The sequence below is a fragment of the Canis lupus genome, chromosome 9, assembly GCF_048164855.1.
Source record: "Canis lupus baileyi chromosome 9, mCanLup2.hap1, whole genome shotgun sequence".
NCBI classification, from domain to species: Eukaryota; Metazoa; Chordata; class Mammalia; order Carnivora; family Canidae; genus Canis; species Canis lupus.
The window spans coordinates 60,758,651-60,774,191 of NC_132846.1; the positions used below are offsets into that span (position 1 = coordinate 60,758,651).

Sequence of the window (15,541 nt, forward strand, 5' to 3'; positions counted from 1 at the left end):
ACCCAGCTGAGAATGACTGGTATAGAAGTATCGTATAAATGCAATCAGTAGAACCAAAAATCAAACCTTGCTAAATAACAAAAAAGATACCTCCTTAAAAAGAGCAAAGAAAACAAATCATATACCAACATATTAGTATATTAGTATATACATAGTGTAAATGATTAAATAACAATACAGAATAGAGTTTATCATTATATCATTAAGTATATATGGTTTCAGTTATATTGTTAAGTATAAATGAGTTTAAATCAATCATTGAAATCTGAAGATTTTTAGAGCAGTGAAAAAAGCAAAACCTAAATCTATGCTATATGCAAGCAACACACCTAGAACAAAATGACCTCGAGAAGTAAAGAATGAAAATGTGGGCAAAGATCAGGCAAATATAAATGAAAAGAAAACAGAAGTCTCTATCTCAGTCACAGGCAAAGCAGAATTCATACCAAGAAGCATAATGAGGCAAAGAATGACATTTTCTAAAGTCAACAGTCACAAAATAACAATGAAGATAAGACATTAATATCTATGAGCAACTTTCAAAAGCACAAACTGCATGAAACTGAAACCCACTAGTGAGAGGAAATTCATGGTCTCAGAAACCCTGGATAGTTCCAGTGAACAAACTAATTAGGATACAGGATACCTAAACAACGCAATCACTAAGGTAGATACTACACACTCAACCCTTATATCGTGATAGAAAATATACTGTAATGTAATAAGACAGATAGAAGCTCCTGGGAAAGGTTTTGAAAAAAAAATTTTAAATACATTCAGCATTAAATGATCACAGCGCAATGAAATGAGAAAATAAAACCGAGCTAAAGCAGCGTTCAAAGAAATATTTGCTGCCATTAGATGCCCACATCAGTAAAGATAAAATGAATTAAACATCCAACACTTTTTCATGAAGACACAGCAAAACCCATACCTTCATTTAAATATTTTTTCCTAGTCAAATAAATTCAAAATCAATACAACTTTGTAAGACCTCAAAGACCTGAGCTATTTATGAAAGTTTTAACAAATAAAGGCAAAAATTATATTCTAATTTCAATATATGAAACGTTTAAATACATCTTACTTTTCTTGCCAAAAATAAATAAATGAGCAAGCCTAAAACTAAACTAATCATTCCTCTGTCAATTTCCAACATGAAACAGGACAGATGGGCAGGTTAAACCAAACTGCAAGGATGAAACCTATAAACTCCCAGACTATGAGATGCTTTACAGGACAAACCATCCGGTTTCTTTGACAAATGAAAGGGAATAAAAAGATGGGGCAGGAACCAAAAAATGAGAAGAGACTTAAATATCCATCAATCACAATGTATGGTGGACCGCGGGGCCTGCGCTACCATGCCGGTCACCGGCAAGAGTTTCCGCCAGCGCCGGGCCGACTCAGAGTCGGAGGAAGATGAGCAGGACTCAGAGGAGGTTCGATTAAAACTGGAAGAGACTCGCGAGGTGCAAAACTTGAGGAAGAGGCCCAACGGGGTGAGTGCTGTGGCCCTGCTGGTAGGAGAGAAGGTACAAGAAGAGACCACCCTAGTGGATGATCCCTTTCAGATGAAGACATCTTCATGGTGGACATGAAGAAACTGAAGGAAAGAGGCAAAGATAAGATCAGTGAAGAGGAAGACCTCCATCTGGGGACGTCATTTTCCGCAGAAACCAACAGAAGGGATGAGGATGCCGACATGATGAAGTACATTGAGACAGAGCTGAAAAAGAGGAAAGGGATTGTGGAACATGAAGAACAGAAAGTCAAGCCGAAGAATGCAGAGGACTGTCTCTACAAACTTCCAGAAAACATCCGTGTTTCCTCAGCAAAGAAGACAGAAGAGATGCTTTCCAACCAGATGCTGAGCGGCATCCCCGAGGTGGACCTGGGCATCGATGCTAAAATAAAAAATATCATTTCCACGGAGGATGCCAAGGCCCGTCTGCTGGCAGAGCAGCAGAACAAGAAGAAAGACAGTGAGACATCTTTCGTGCCCACCAACATAGCCAAGAATTATGTGCAGCACAACCGATTTTATCATAAGGAGCTCAATGTTCCCGTACGGAGAAACAAAGATGAGCCCAAAGCCCGACCCTTGAGAGTGGGTGACACGGAGAAGCCAGAGCCTGAGCGGTCCCCTCCTAACCGCAAGCATCCTGCTAATGAGAAGGCCACTGACGACTATCACTATGAGAAGTTCAAGAAGATGAACAGACGGTACTAAGGGTGGGAGAAGGGAGAAGTTGCAGACTGGGATGTAAATAGTGCTGTCCCTCCCATACTCCCTTGACGAAATGCTTCTTGAACAGAAGTTTGCTTCTGTTCTATTTGCTAGCAGACCATTCCAAAAACAGACTCTTAGTCCTGCTGCTTTCCTGATGGATTTTTCAGGCACTGCATTTATAACCTTTTGAAACAATGTGTAGTTTCCCTATTTGGGGGAAAATTCTATTCTTGTGAGCATTATTAAATCTTGTTTTTAAATATGTTGACTTTCTCTTAATATTGGCCCTGAGTCTGGAGGAAACAGCTGTTCAGAGTGAGATAAACTCTTTAGGTTGTGCTGCTAATTATTATATATGCAATCGTGTCTTCTACTTTCAAATACCTGGAGTTCAGAGATACATCCTTCACTGTTTATGATGGATCCACCTGACAACAGGAAAATCTAGGATGGGATCAAAGGGACACTGATATTTTTTTACTTTTACAGTCACCTGTTTTCACTAAGAAAGAGAAACAGTTTCTGTCATTTTTAGGACTTAAGTATTAAATATGAAATGAAAAAAAAAATCACAATGTATGAATCTAAACTGGATCTAGATTCACTCAGATAAAACTATAAAATGACAGTTACAGATATTTGATAGTATCAAAAAACTGTTACATTTTTAGATGTAATAACGGTATTGTTTATGGTAAAAAAAAAAAAAAGAATCCTTATCTTAAAAGATACATGGGAAAATGTTTATGGAAGAAATAATATAATGTGTGGGATTTGCTTCAAAATAATGTGGAAGAAGAGAAACTGTAAGCATATAGAGCTAGGGGTCCCTGGAAAAAGAAAGACAAGCCAAGCTTTCTTGACATGAGAAAAGTCACCTTAGGCCCCCAGCCATCTTGTGATCTATGTGTGAATGGCACTACTTGCCCAAAGCACATTTCTTGCAGAACTTCCTGAGATATGTTGAAATTGCAGAAGAACAGATCTTAGCAGATAACAATTTTAAGGCAACAAAAAAATTTAAGAACAAACTGCCACTACCAGGCCAGGAGATAACCTAATCATATCAGGGAACAACAAATCAGTTTGTAAATCTTGCAGCGCTGGTTCAAAATTAAGGATTGACCTGACACACACTCTCGAGCTATCTTTGCAGGATCTGAAATGTTTTGAGCACTCAGGTACCAAAATTGATGATGCTGACCCTCGTGACCTGGACTCTGTCACCTTAAGATAACTTCTGCCCCAATTCTATGCAATGCCCCACTGTGAAAGCCCTTTTGTGAATATACGCACCCTTAGCCTAAAGCTTCCCCAGTTTGGTTGTTCGAGGAAACACTGCTTTGGGAAACATTCCCAGGGTTCTCCTTTACTTGTTGCAAGTAAAACCCTTCCTTTTCTTTTTCTTTGGCTTGGTTGTGTCTTTTGGGTCCATAGGCACCAAGTGGCGAACCTAGTTTCAGGCAACAGATGACAGAATGGATAAGTATGCAGATGGAGAACTAACCAGGGAGTCATAGTTGAGGTTGAGTGATGGGAACATGGATATTCATATTATTCTGCCTCCTTTGTGCACATTCAAAATGCTTCACTTAAAAAAAAGGCACATGTTGACCAAGCAATCTTCACTGAATAAAAAACACATTCCACGTGTATGTGTATTCTATTTTTCAAACATTTATATATGTTATCACAATAGACAAAATAAAAATTGACTTAAAAAATACTGCTAGGTGGGGAGTAGAAGAAGGGGGAACTGGAGGAAAGTGGTCAAAAGGTACAAAATTCCAGCTATAAGATAAATAAGTACTAAGGATATAATGTACAGCATGATGACTATAATTAATACTGCTGTGTGGTATATAATAAAATTGTAAGAAAGTAGATCCTAAGAGCTCTCATCATAAGGAAACATTATTTTCCCTTCTCTTTCGACTGTATCTATATGAGAGGATGAACATTAACTAAACCTATCACGGAAATCATCTCATGGTAATCATCTCTTATGTAAATTAAGTCATCATGGCATATACCTTAAACTTACAGAGTAATGTATATCAATTATTTGAGAAATAGATGAGAAAAGTCAAATTTCTCAAATAATTGATATACAATTATATCAATTAAAACTGGAAAAAAATCAGACAAAAAAAATTTACTGGAACTCAGGAAGGCTGAATGGCAGAGCTGGACTAAACAGCAGGGTCAAAGCCACGCTGCTAAGGAAACATGACAAAAGCCATGGTCAGTGACCATGCCATACCATTTACATAAGTGTTCATTTACAGAATAATTCCCAACCTGGGAGGTGTGCCTTTTGTAATTTCCAAAATTTAACTACCCTGTCCCTTAATCTAAGCAAAGTCATGTTTTATTACTCCAAAGGTTAACATAATTTTTGAAAAGCACCAATACATTTCATTGGCATAAAAAGATCCCAAAGTACAGGCGACCCTTTAACAATATGCCAACCCCCCAACCACGTGCATTTGACAACCTGAATATAATCTTGGACTCCCCAAAAACTTAACTACTAATAAATAGCCTGTTGACCAGAAAAGACTGACAATATAAACAACTGATTAACACATATTTTGTTTGTTCTATGTATTATATACTATATTCTTACAATAAAGGAAGCTAGAGAAAAGAAAATATTATCAAGAAAATCACAAGGAAGAAAAATACATTTATACAGTATCATAAAAATTCCACACATAAGTGGACTGGCTTAGTTCATACCTGTGCTGTTCAAGGGTCAACTGTACATACTTTTCAAAGAGGAAGGAATGAAACATCAGTCATACATGCTTTAGTTATATAAATACAAGAAAGCTGCCTCTGAAAATGTGATCAAGTGGGAAGGTAAAGCAAAAACAAAGGTATAGTCAAGTATGGAAAGCCAGCAATCAGAAATTGTTAATCTTTCAAAGCAAAATCTTTCTTTTCTTTTTTTTTTTTTTTAGGAAAATCTTTCTTACCCTATAACATCAATCACTTTCAAAAGCTCAGAGTCAAGCAACATAGAAGCAGAAATGGGCTCCCAGAGATTGTCACTCGCTATGATTTTCACTCGATCAAGACCTTGATAGTTCAGCATTCTTCTTAACACCTTTAGGAGAGATAAACAGAACGCAGGAAAGTTTACAAACGAGACTTTAGCTATTGAATTACAACCACAATAGCTGAAGTATCTTTGAAAATCAGCATCTTGGATAATACTATCAATGTTATTTCCTCAATAGAAACATGCCTTCTATGGAAAATAAAAGGCATTATTATGAAGATAATCTACTTCATAGGAATGTAAAAAAAAAAAAGAGGTAAAAATCCTTTCAAGGGATTTTCCCTCTAACTTTAAGGGAATCAAAAACAGATTCATAATAGTAAAAATATAAAAAAACTACCACCACAGCTGCATAGTTTAAAAGAAAAAGGAAACCAGACTAACCAGATTCTATGGTTCCTTCAAATGAACACAACTACAGAGGCACATGTGTAATCACAGGGGAAAAAAAAATAAGCTGTGAAATGTCACATCTGGGAGGATACAAGCTCCTCATCTTCACTGTTGAGACCCTATCATGAGGCCGTGCCCAGCCTTGGGGTCACACAGAGCGCATGCATTAACTTGGCTTCCACTCTGGGCTCTTGCTGCTCTCATCAGCCTTGTGCTCAAAGAAGCCACACGTTCCACACCAACCCTGTGCTTCCATCGTATACCAGCTCTGCTGCCCCACTTCCCACAGCCCCACAATGCCCCCTCCACCACACTCTCACCACTTCACTGATAATGCATGCAGCCTGGAGGTAAGGTGACTCTGACTTACCCAGCCCTGGCTGCAAGCCACCCCATCAAGTCCCACAGCTACACATGAAAGTGTGCTGTTCCCCTAGTGAACACATCAGCCTACTCAAGGCTCAGTCCCCCCTTGTCTACTCTTTCACTCTTGCACTTCCCCCCAATCCCTTTACATTTAATCATCATTTCTTTGCGGTGTCCTGCCCCTGCCCTAGCAACAAGGGGAGTTCCTAACCATCCCATCTTGAAGATTCCAACCACATGTCACCTGCCCTAATCCACCCAGGCAGAAGGGTCATCTCCTCCCTGCCCCTTCTAACAATGCTGCATGGTCATTATTCTGCTAGAGAAATGATGACTGCTCTTTTAGTTGTCCATACAGAGCTCTATAGCCCTCAAATGGGAATTCCTTTGGGCAGCATCAGTATTTTGTATCGTCTTCTAAGCATATATGGAATGCCTGACAAACCTGGTGTTGAGTTAATACTTGTTGGTAGAATTAATGAATAAATAAATGAAAGAAATTTAGTGGATATTACCCACCTAAAAACATAATACACTTAAAGAAATTCTTTTAAGAACTGAAACAAAATATAACCACCAAACTATGTTTCTTAGAGGAAACACAAGTCAAATGGAACTGAAAATAAACCAGAGAATACCTCCACCTGAAAAGTTAAAACTGCCACTAGTTTCCCAGGGACAGAAGGGTTATTAGTCTCACTTTTTCCTTTCCTGAAAAACAGCAACAATAGTAGTTACCTCATAAGGGGGCTAGTAAGAACGAAAGGGAGATAAATAACTAGGAAAAGCAACCCAATAAAACACAGGAGCAGGAGTGTCTAGGTGGCGTTAAGCATCTGCCTTCACCTCAGGTCATGATCTCCAGGTGCTGGGATGAAGTCCCACATGGGGCTCCCTGCTCTGTGGGAAGTCTGCTTCTGCTTCTCCTTCTCATTCTCCCTTTCCCCCCTGCTTATGTTCTCTCTCTGCCTTTCTCTCTCTCAAATGAATAAATCAAAAATCTTTAAAGAAAAAGCACACTTGGCAAATGTTAGTTGCTACCTATTTGCTAATAACAGGTAGAAACATATAGAACATTCCAATGTAATAGGCATTCCAAAGAAAATAACAGTGAGGCTATACACTAGATATTCTGATATAAGATGTAAAACTGTACAAAATTTCTGGCCAAAAGAGACTCCATTTTCAAGCTCCATTTTCCTTTGCAACTGATGAACTCCTGAACTGGGCCAGAGGTGGCAACAGTTTTATAAGTAGTTGCTCCTAATATTTCAGCAGAACAACTGGCATTCAGGTCATATGAGGACCCTAAAGTTAATACGTTCCAGGAACAATAAAATAATCAATGAGATAGTAATCAGAAATGGCTTAAATGGTCAGCCCCAAATTAGCAGTGCTTCCTTTTCTCTTCTTTATCTACATCATGTAATTATCCCTTGCCCTCCCCGCAGAAGCAGGACACTTTTTTTGGTTACTTCAGAATCTGTGCTCCCTAAGTTGCAATTCTGACACCACAAATAATGGTCTTTGTTCTTTTTCAGTTTTGCCTCCTTTCCTGTTGACAATGAAAAAAAGAAAAGCTACATTTCTTTAAGTCCTAAAAGTCCAACATGATGCAGTTTTTTTATAACGACTATCATAATTCCATAAATAATGAATTTTAAGATAGGAAAATTCAACACAACTCTTCAGACAAAGGAAATCTGGGGTTCATTAGGAATTACCTATGCTTTAATCAGGAATTTAAATATGATTAAGCTTTTGCCTGAATTTTATGTCACAACTAGCAAAACAAATATCTGTGTTATAAAAAAACACAATGTTCCTACTATACTAATTTCTATGGAACCATAAGGGAATTATTTACTAGTAACTTCAAGATAAAAAGATTTTAAAGTTGTACAGACCTTGATATAATTGATGTCAAATGACCTCTCATTCCAAATCTGTAAAACAGAAAGTCAAAGAGCCTGAATTGAAAGTTGTCAGAAAGTAGACATTACTGTTAAGATGCCACTGCTCTCATTATCTTTCATATCATCTAAAATGCAATGTTCTTTACTTTATGGAATATCCTGTTTTTGCATTTATAGATATTTAGAAGACAACATAACTTTTTTAAATTATTATTTTTTAAATTAGAATATTATTTTTAAAACATATATTTGGAATGTTTGGTGGGTATTTTTCAAATAGTCACTCATTTCCATGATGAGAAACCCTCAAGCAGACTCCACATTGAGCAAGTAGACTGACATGGGGCTCAATCCCAGGATCCAGAGATCACAACCTGAGCTAAAATCAAGAGTTGGATACTTAAATGACTGAGCCCCCCCCCCCAGGCACCCTATTCCAGTGATTTCTAAAACTAGAATATCCATTCAATCATTCAACAAACACTGACAATGTAAGGTGTGCCACGGACTCTGTCAGGCACTGGAGACCCAGCAGACAGGAGTGTTGTAATAATTTTTATAAGATCTGGATCCCTGGGTGACTCAGCGGTTTAGTGCCTGCCTTCAGCCCAGGGCATGATCCTGGAGTCCCTGGATCGAGTCCCACATCAGGCTCTGCATGGAGCCTGCCTCTCCCTCTGCCTGTGTCTCTGTCTCTCTATCTCATGAGTAAATACATAAATTCTTTAAAAATAATAATAATAATTTTTATAAGATCTTACCATCACATTTAAGGCCAATATAAATAAGTACACTGTAGGGACGCTTGAGTGGCTCAGTCGGTTAAGTGGCTGCCTTAAGCTCAGGAGATGACCCGAAGGTCCTGAGATCGAGCCCCATGTTAGGCTGCCCCTCAGTGGGGAATCTGCTTGTCCCTCTCCTCCTCCTCCCCCACTCATACTCTCTCTCTCTCTCTTTTTCTCTAATAAATATACAAAATCTTTTAAAAAAATAAAGTATCCTGTAGAAGTAATTTTTTTAAGCATACACAAGATCACACAATATGCTATATCACAAAGGCAAATTCTTAATGAGGACAGATAAAGGGAAATTGCACAGCTCTCGATGGTTTAGAATCATGAGGGATGAGGTTTTAGAAATGAAAGAGAATTTCCATGACATTAGTTTTGCTGCCGAGAAAACTGTTAATGACACAGATGGCCTAGAGTCCAGGCACTATCACTCACTTTACTCTAGAGATACAGGAAAGTATTTCGTATCAAAGAAGCTCCTCACCACAGCATGTGAGTCTAAAAGAGTGTGAATTACCCACTCTTTACCAGAAACATTTTCTGAGTGTGACTTTACTGTAATAAAATGCTATTTAGATCGAAACCTACATTTAGTTTCACTATAGGTTAAAAATACCCTGACATATGAAAGTTCTCAAATACAAACTAATTTTCGATTAGAATTTGGAGAAAAAAATTTTTTTAAAAAGTATATTCTTGCTCCTGGCTGCCTACAGCCCTTGGCCCATCCTCAGGTCCTCTCTCCTCCTGTGATTTTACAGTTTAATCTATCCCAGTTCCTATCTCTCTCACTAAACTCCTTAAGGACTTATTAATCTTGGTATCCCTAGAATATAACAGTCCCAGTGCCTGCAACATAGGAGGAGCTCAATAATTGTTGGCTAATTGCAAGAACACTTTTTAAATCAGTTTTGACAGATGGCATATTAATAAGCAAACATGTGTGGAGACCACCATGTATTTGTTGTGAGGTTCTGTGAGGTATGGTGCCTCCAGCCTGCCAACAGACCAGCTGGAAAGACGTCATATTTTACATTTTTTCAATCATTAAAAGGCGTTAAATAACAGTTTAAGACAAGGGTAGGCAGATTTTAGCCATCCTGCCAAATCCAGCCTACCCACTATTTGTATTTTTTTACAACCTGAGAGCTGAAATTGGTTTTTATGGTTTTAAATGGTTATGTTTTAAATGGCTATGTAATTACCTACATAATATCCTTCATGTTGCCTTTTGACCCACAAAGTATTTACACTCTAACCCACTAAGAAAAAGTGTGCCACCCCCTGATTTTGGACAACAGAAGATTCATAGAGCAAAATGAAATTAATCATCGGACTGTATGGTAAATATAGTATTCTTGTATGACCAGAGAAACTAGGGAAAGCTTTTAAGGAGAACATGAGCTAGGGTGGTACCAAAAATCAAAAAAAAAAATTTTTAAGAAACAGGCAGAGGGAGAAGCAGGCTCCATGCAGGGAGCCGACATAGGACTCGATCCCGAGTCTCCAGGATCACGCCCTGGGCAGAAGGCAGCACTAAACCACTGAGCCACCGGGGCTGCCCAACCAAAAGTCAAAATTAAAAAAAAAAAAAAAAGTTCAGAGAAGGTACACATTTAGCACAGTTTTCAAAAGATGTTAGAATTTGGATGGGCAAAGAGGAGGAATAAAAGGTCACATGTAGTTACTTTGTTATCAGATGCCAATAGAATAAATTAGTCTCATGACACAAAATGGTTGGTCAACAAAATGCCAAAGAATCAAATTACTTTAAGAAATTACAAATAAATGTCCAAAAGTTAATCAGCTTTACATATATTACTAACCCCGATATAATCAATGTCCAAATCATGATAATGCTTGGCACCCACAATCCAGGTCATGATATAGTAGGCAGTCAGCTGAAGATTCACGTAAGGCCAGTTGAAACCTTTTCCTATCCATCCAGGAAATGACCATGGCAACCCTGCAGAAAGGAAAAGGTAAAGGTGGAGTGAGTGTAACAGTGCTGGCACAGTGAAAACAAGGCAAAAGAACTCACGCTAAGCAAAAAGCCAATACAGATCTTACTCAAGATTATATGCCATGCACAAATTCCAAAATCTCTTCCCATTTATGAACTCTGCAACTCCTTAATGATCCCTAAAGTCAGCCTCAATAATTCCAAATGTTCTTTCAAGAAATAAAAACACAAAGGCTCTCTCAAAGATACTTGCCAATAGAAAGAAATGTAACATACAATTTAACTTGACAAGACCACCACCTGCTACAGGGATACTTGATATTCAATTTCTTTCCTCTGAAGTCAAATCAAAGAGTTCTGAAAAGCTTATGCCTAACTTACAGGTTGAGTATAATACAAATTCCTCATTCACTAGTACATCTTCTTAAAACTTAAGGCTTCTTAAAAAACTATTCAGATAATCAAATTCAGCAAAGCTAGTTTGTCATCATATCAATATAAATCCCAATGACTCAACAGGAAAATACATCTTTGCGGTATGATATAGATCAAATAATCCACATTCTTCCAACACTCTATTATTTTTAAGTAAGAAAATGAGAATAGTAGAGAAGCACTAATTACAATTCTAAATCCTGATTCTGTTACTAATATGTTAAAATAAGCTCAACAGTTAAATTCCTCAACTGTTAATATGTATTACCAATCTAACTCACCACTGAAAAAAACCATAATGAACAAAAGAACAAAATGCTTATTTTTCTAAATTTGGGAGGAATGTCTAAGTGTATATCCCATAAGAAATGTGACATTAAAATACTGGAACATTTTATAACAATGAAATGCATTCTACAGAACCACCATGTGTAAGTCTTTGTTAGAACATGATTCAGCATGCCAGATTTTCTACATTTAAATGAGAACTGACCTTGAAAACAGCCCAATGGGTGAGTATGTGCTGAAGTCAATGATGCTTCTTTTTTTTTACTGCTTAAAATATTTCCTGGAATCTCTTACAAAAGACCATTTATAAAGAACACACTAACTCCTCATTTTTTTAATTTAGAAAAACTTATGTTTGTCCTTTGTTAAAAATGATTTTTAAAATAACTTGAAATCAAGCCTATTAAATGGATCTCATTGATCTCATACAGACTAGATGTGTGAGCTTGTTTCAAAAAATCAAATTCATTTCAAATGACAACTGTATGCCATCACTGTGTATGTTTGCAGTATCTTACAGTTCTGCACACTGCTACACGAGAACTATAAAATGAACATAGTAGTCCTATTTGAGAAATCCAATGATCCTGCCACTAGAACTTAAACTCCACAAGGGCAGGAATTGGGGGCTGGATTGTTTGGTATCCCTAATGCCTAGAACAATGACCAACACATTGCTGAGGTTCAAACAAACACTTTCATGGGAACCTCTTATATAAATGGGGTCTATGACTTCATGTAATGCATAATTATACAAACAGTTGGGATACACTATTACACCTAATATACAATTTTCTAGATAGTATTGCCCTTTTACAAATTTTGATAAGAAATTTTGTTGAGAGTAATAGTTTAACATCACAAAAACAACCAAAATACAATTAGGTTCTATATCTGATTTTGCCATTTACTAATTATCTCACCTTAAGTCAAGGTGGCAAAACCTAAGCCTCTTCTGCTTCTATAAAATGGGAAGAGTAATGCCTCACTCCAAAGTTATTATATATAAAGAGCAGACATAATATAAGGGCAAAGAAAGGATCAACCCTGGCACATGCTTTGCTGCTGCTAGGATGATGGTAGTATTAATAACATTATTAGTACCTCAGTATTAATAATGACTCCACAAACAGAATTCAGAATTTAAAAGTTAAATGGAATGCAAAAGCATGGCAAACTTCACTTCTTACCCATGAGTATAATATTAGGGTTCCGCTTCTTAGCTTCCTTCATTAACCACCACTCATATCCTCGGAAAAAATTCTCATCTAATGCATAGTGCATGTGGGAGGGTTCAGTACCATCTGCATGGGAGAGAGCAAAAGAGAAAGGAAACCATCCATTAATGGTATTTCATAGGGCCGCTCTCCCCTATACATATACACATTTCAAAGAAGACGCATTCCAGTTCCAGTCCTAACATGGAGCAAATAAGAATGATCTTATATCACTAGAGGATGGATGATCAAAGCATATTATTTCATGTTTTTCATTACTCGAAGTATCATAAAGGTCTTGAAAAGCAAAACCACAACTTTCTATTATAAGCAGTATTGAGAGAAGTGTTATCAATTCATGTAATTAAAAAGTCCTAGAACCACATTCTCCCAGGCTTTGGTCTGGTCTCTCTGGGTCTTCAAATCCCCATGTCCAACACTGACTTCAGATCACCTCAACTTCCAGCTTCTCAATCCTAGTTGTGAATCCCCGGGCCCCTAAGACCCATTCTCATATCCCCGGCCTTGAGCCTATAACATGCTTCATTAAACCAAGACAACAGAGCTTTGAGAGAAAAAAGGGAAGAGTATACAACTGCACATCCCCTCTATAAAAAATCCTATCCTAACTTCCAAGGTGTGTCAAGGTAGCTGATACCAGTCCTCACGTGTTACCACACTTCACAAACATCTGCCCTTGTTTGGAAGGGCCTCACAAGGAGGGGGCCTTGCCCTTTTCTTTTCATTTCTATTTCATTTCATGAAATATTCTATTTCATTTCATTCTTTCATTACTAATTAAACATTAACACCACCATGCAGACATATCTTTTTAACCAAAATTATTCCCAAGTCACCAACAAGAACATGCTGTATACTGTAAAGTTCACTAAAATGGAATCTGGCCTATAAATAATAAGCTCTATTATCACTGAATTTTTTTCTTCCTGTGCATCAACTGACTACATGGACGACACAAAGCCAATCAAAATGGTGATAGTGAAGATTGAAAATTTAATGGTTAAAAATAACTTTGTTTTTAAAAGAAAAAAAGCTGTACATCTGAAATACTGATGACAACTTATATTTTTGCCACACATTTTATTTAAAACTAGTAACATAATAACATTTTACATGTTTTCTACGTTAAAAGTTCTTTTTGGAACTTCTCAATAAAAATTCCAAACTGTCTCTATGCTTCCTACTGAATATAATTTTTTTAAAACCTGTGGGTTTGCTGCAGATTAATCCATTAAATAAGCAATCTAAAGTCCAAATACTATTTTACGAGAAGAAAAATGAGGATTTTGATATAAAATTTTTAATAGAGTAAAAAAAGAACAATAAGAAACTATCCATAAGCAATAATCAACATCAAAAATGTTGGTATCACTTATATTCGGATTCATAGTCCTTAAATTTAGGTATAGATTAAAACACTGAAGGAAAACAATCCCATTTCCCAAATCTCCTACCTGTTGTCTGCCCATCACCACCTATTTCGACTTTTAGAATATGCAAAGAGGCACCAAAGTTTGGCTGGGGAAAGAAGCAGGAGTATTAATACTGTAATTCACCAGATGAACAACAAAGTACATTAAGACAATTACTAATTACTGTCTTTAGTTTTAAATTTCGAATAAATAGCAACTTCTTCCAAAAGTAATTTGCCGTTTGTTTTTGTAATGCTAGAATTGGGAAGGTGATCAATTCTACCACTGAAATTCACCATAGTTTATCAAAAATATCACAGGTGCCATTAAATAATTATTTTCTCATTACCTTAAAGAGATAATCCAATATTTGAGAACGATAGGGCTCTGGATAATTTACTAGAAGTCGGGAGGTTGCCTAAAAAAAAAGTTCAGAAGTACAAATAAATCCAATCATGAACATGTTTTCATAGTGCTGATGCACACCACACAACATGCCCATGTTTAACCAGCTCTTAGGCAAAGTTGAGTGGTGAAAAGTCGTTTCCCAGGTTATTTTTTTACCGGCCTTTATTTTGTCCATCATTGGGCAAATAAGGCTGTTGTCTGTCCAAAAGCTAAAACACAGGATCCAAGCCTCAGCAGTTTTCTCTTCTACTGAGATGAGGGTTGACTGGGCAGTAAGTAAGCCAAGCAAGTCTATTAATGAACCTCATGATCACAGATTTGTCCTGGGGACCTGAACTCAGAGAGTGGTTATTAGAAGAAATGAAACTCAGGTTCTCTATCTTAAGACCATTTGATAACTATAATATCTGGGGGCCAGGACGGAAAGGATTAATATCAGGTAATTTTTTTCACTCATTATCTTGCAAGAAATTATTACAAGCAGCAATACCAAAAGGAATCACTACTCTCCGCATCTTTACTAGAGATTTCTAAGTTCTGTTACTATTAAGCATGAGTACACAATTACCCCCAGGCCAAGCTGTTCTAAGGAAACCTCACATTGGCATCAGAATGCATGAAAAGACAGAGGGGGCAGGTTGCAGAGACCAATACGTGATCACACCTAACCCATGGCCGACGACTGCTTCAACAAAGAAATCACAAAACCAACAGTGGACCAATAATATATCTTCTGGGGAGCACTATGCACAAAAGGAATAAAAGAAATAGGTTTTGGGATGCCTGGGTGGCTTAGTAGTTGAGCATCTATCTGCCTTTGGCTCAGGGCATGATCCTGGATTCCCAGTGAGTCTCAATCGGGCTCCCTGCATGGAGCCTGCTTCTCTCTCTGCCTGTGTCTCTGCCTTTCTCTCTTTGTGTCTTTCATGAATAAATCAATAAAATCTCTTAAAAATAAAAAGGAAATAGGTTTTAACTTGAATCAGCAGCATGTCCCTTGGCTTAGAAGCCAGACAGCCCTATGTTCAAAG

General features: G+C 37.3%; 1 protein-coding gene and 1 pseudogene across 8 annotated transcripts in view; one reads left to right on the forward strand and one right to left on the reverse strand.

The window, feature by feature from the left end:
- GALC (galactosylceramidase) overlaps positions 1–15,541 on the reverse strand; it is a 58,345-nt gene that overhangs the window by 34,616 nt on the left and 8,188 nt on the right. For 5 of the 8 annotated variants that reach the window (XM_072839593.1, XM_072839592.1, XM_072839595.1 and 2 more), the window contains 6 exons: positions 14,452–14,520; positions 14,145–14,208; positions 12,643–12,756; positions 10,593–10,732; positions 7,967–8,005; positions 5,215–5,345 (listed from right to left, as the gene is read on the reverse strand). In XM_072839593.1, coding sequence (XP_072695694.1) covers positions 5,215–5,345; positions 7,967–8,005; positions 10,593–10,732; positions 12,643–12,756; positions 14,145–14,208; positions 14,452–14,520 — 557 coding nt within the window. The remainder of the gene's footprint in view (positions 1–5,214; positions 5,346–7,966; positions 8,006–10,592; positions 10,733–12,642; positions 12,757–14,144; positions 14,209–14,451; positions 14,521–15,541) is intronic. The other 3 variants (XM_072839597.1, XM_072839596.1, XM_072839594.1) reach the window with 2 other exon arrangements.
- Positions 1,321–2,495, forward strand: LOC140640349 (splicing factor C9orf78 pseudogene; annotated as a pseudogene).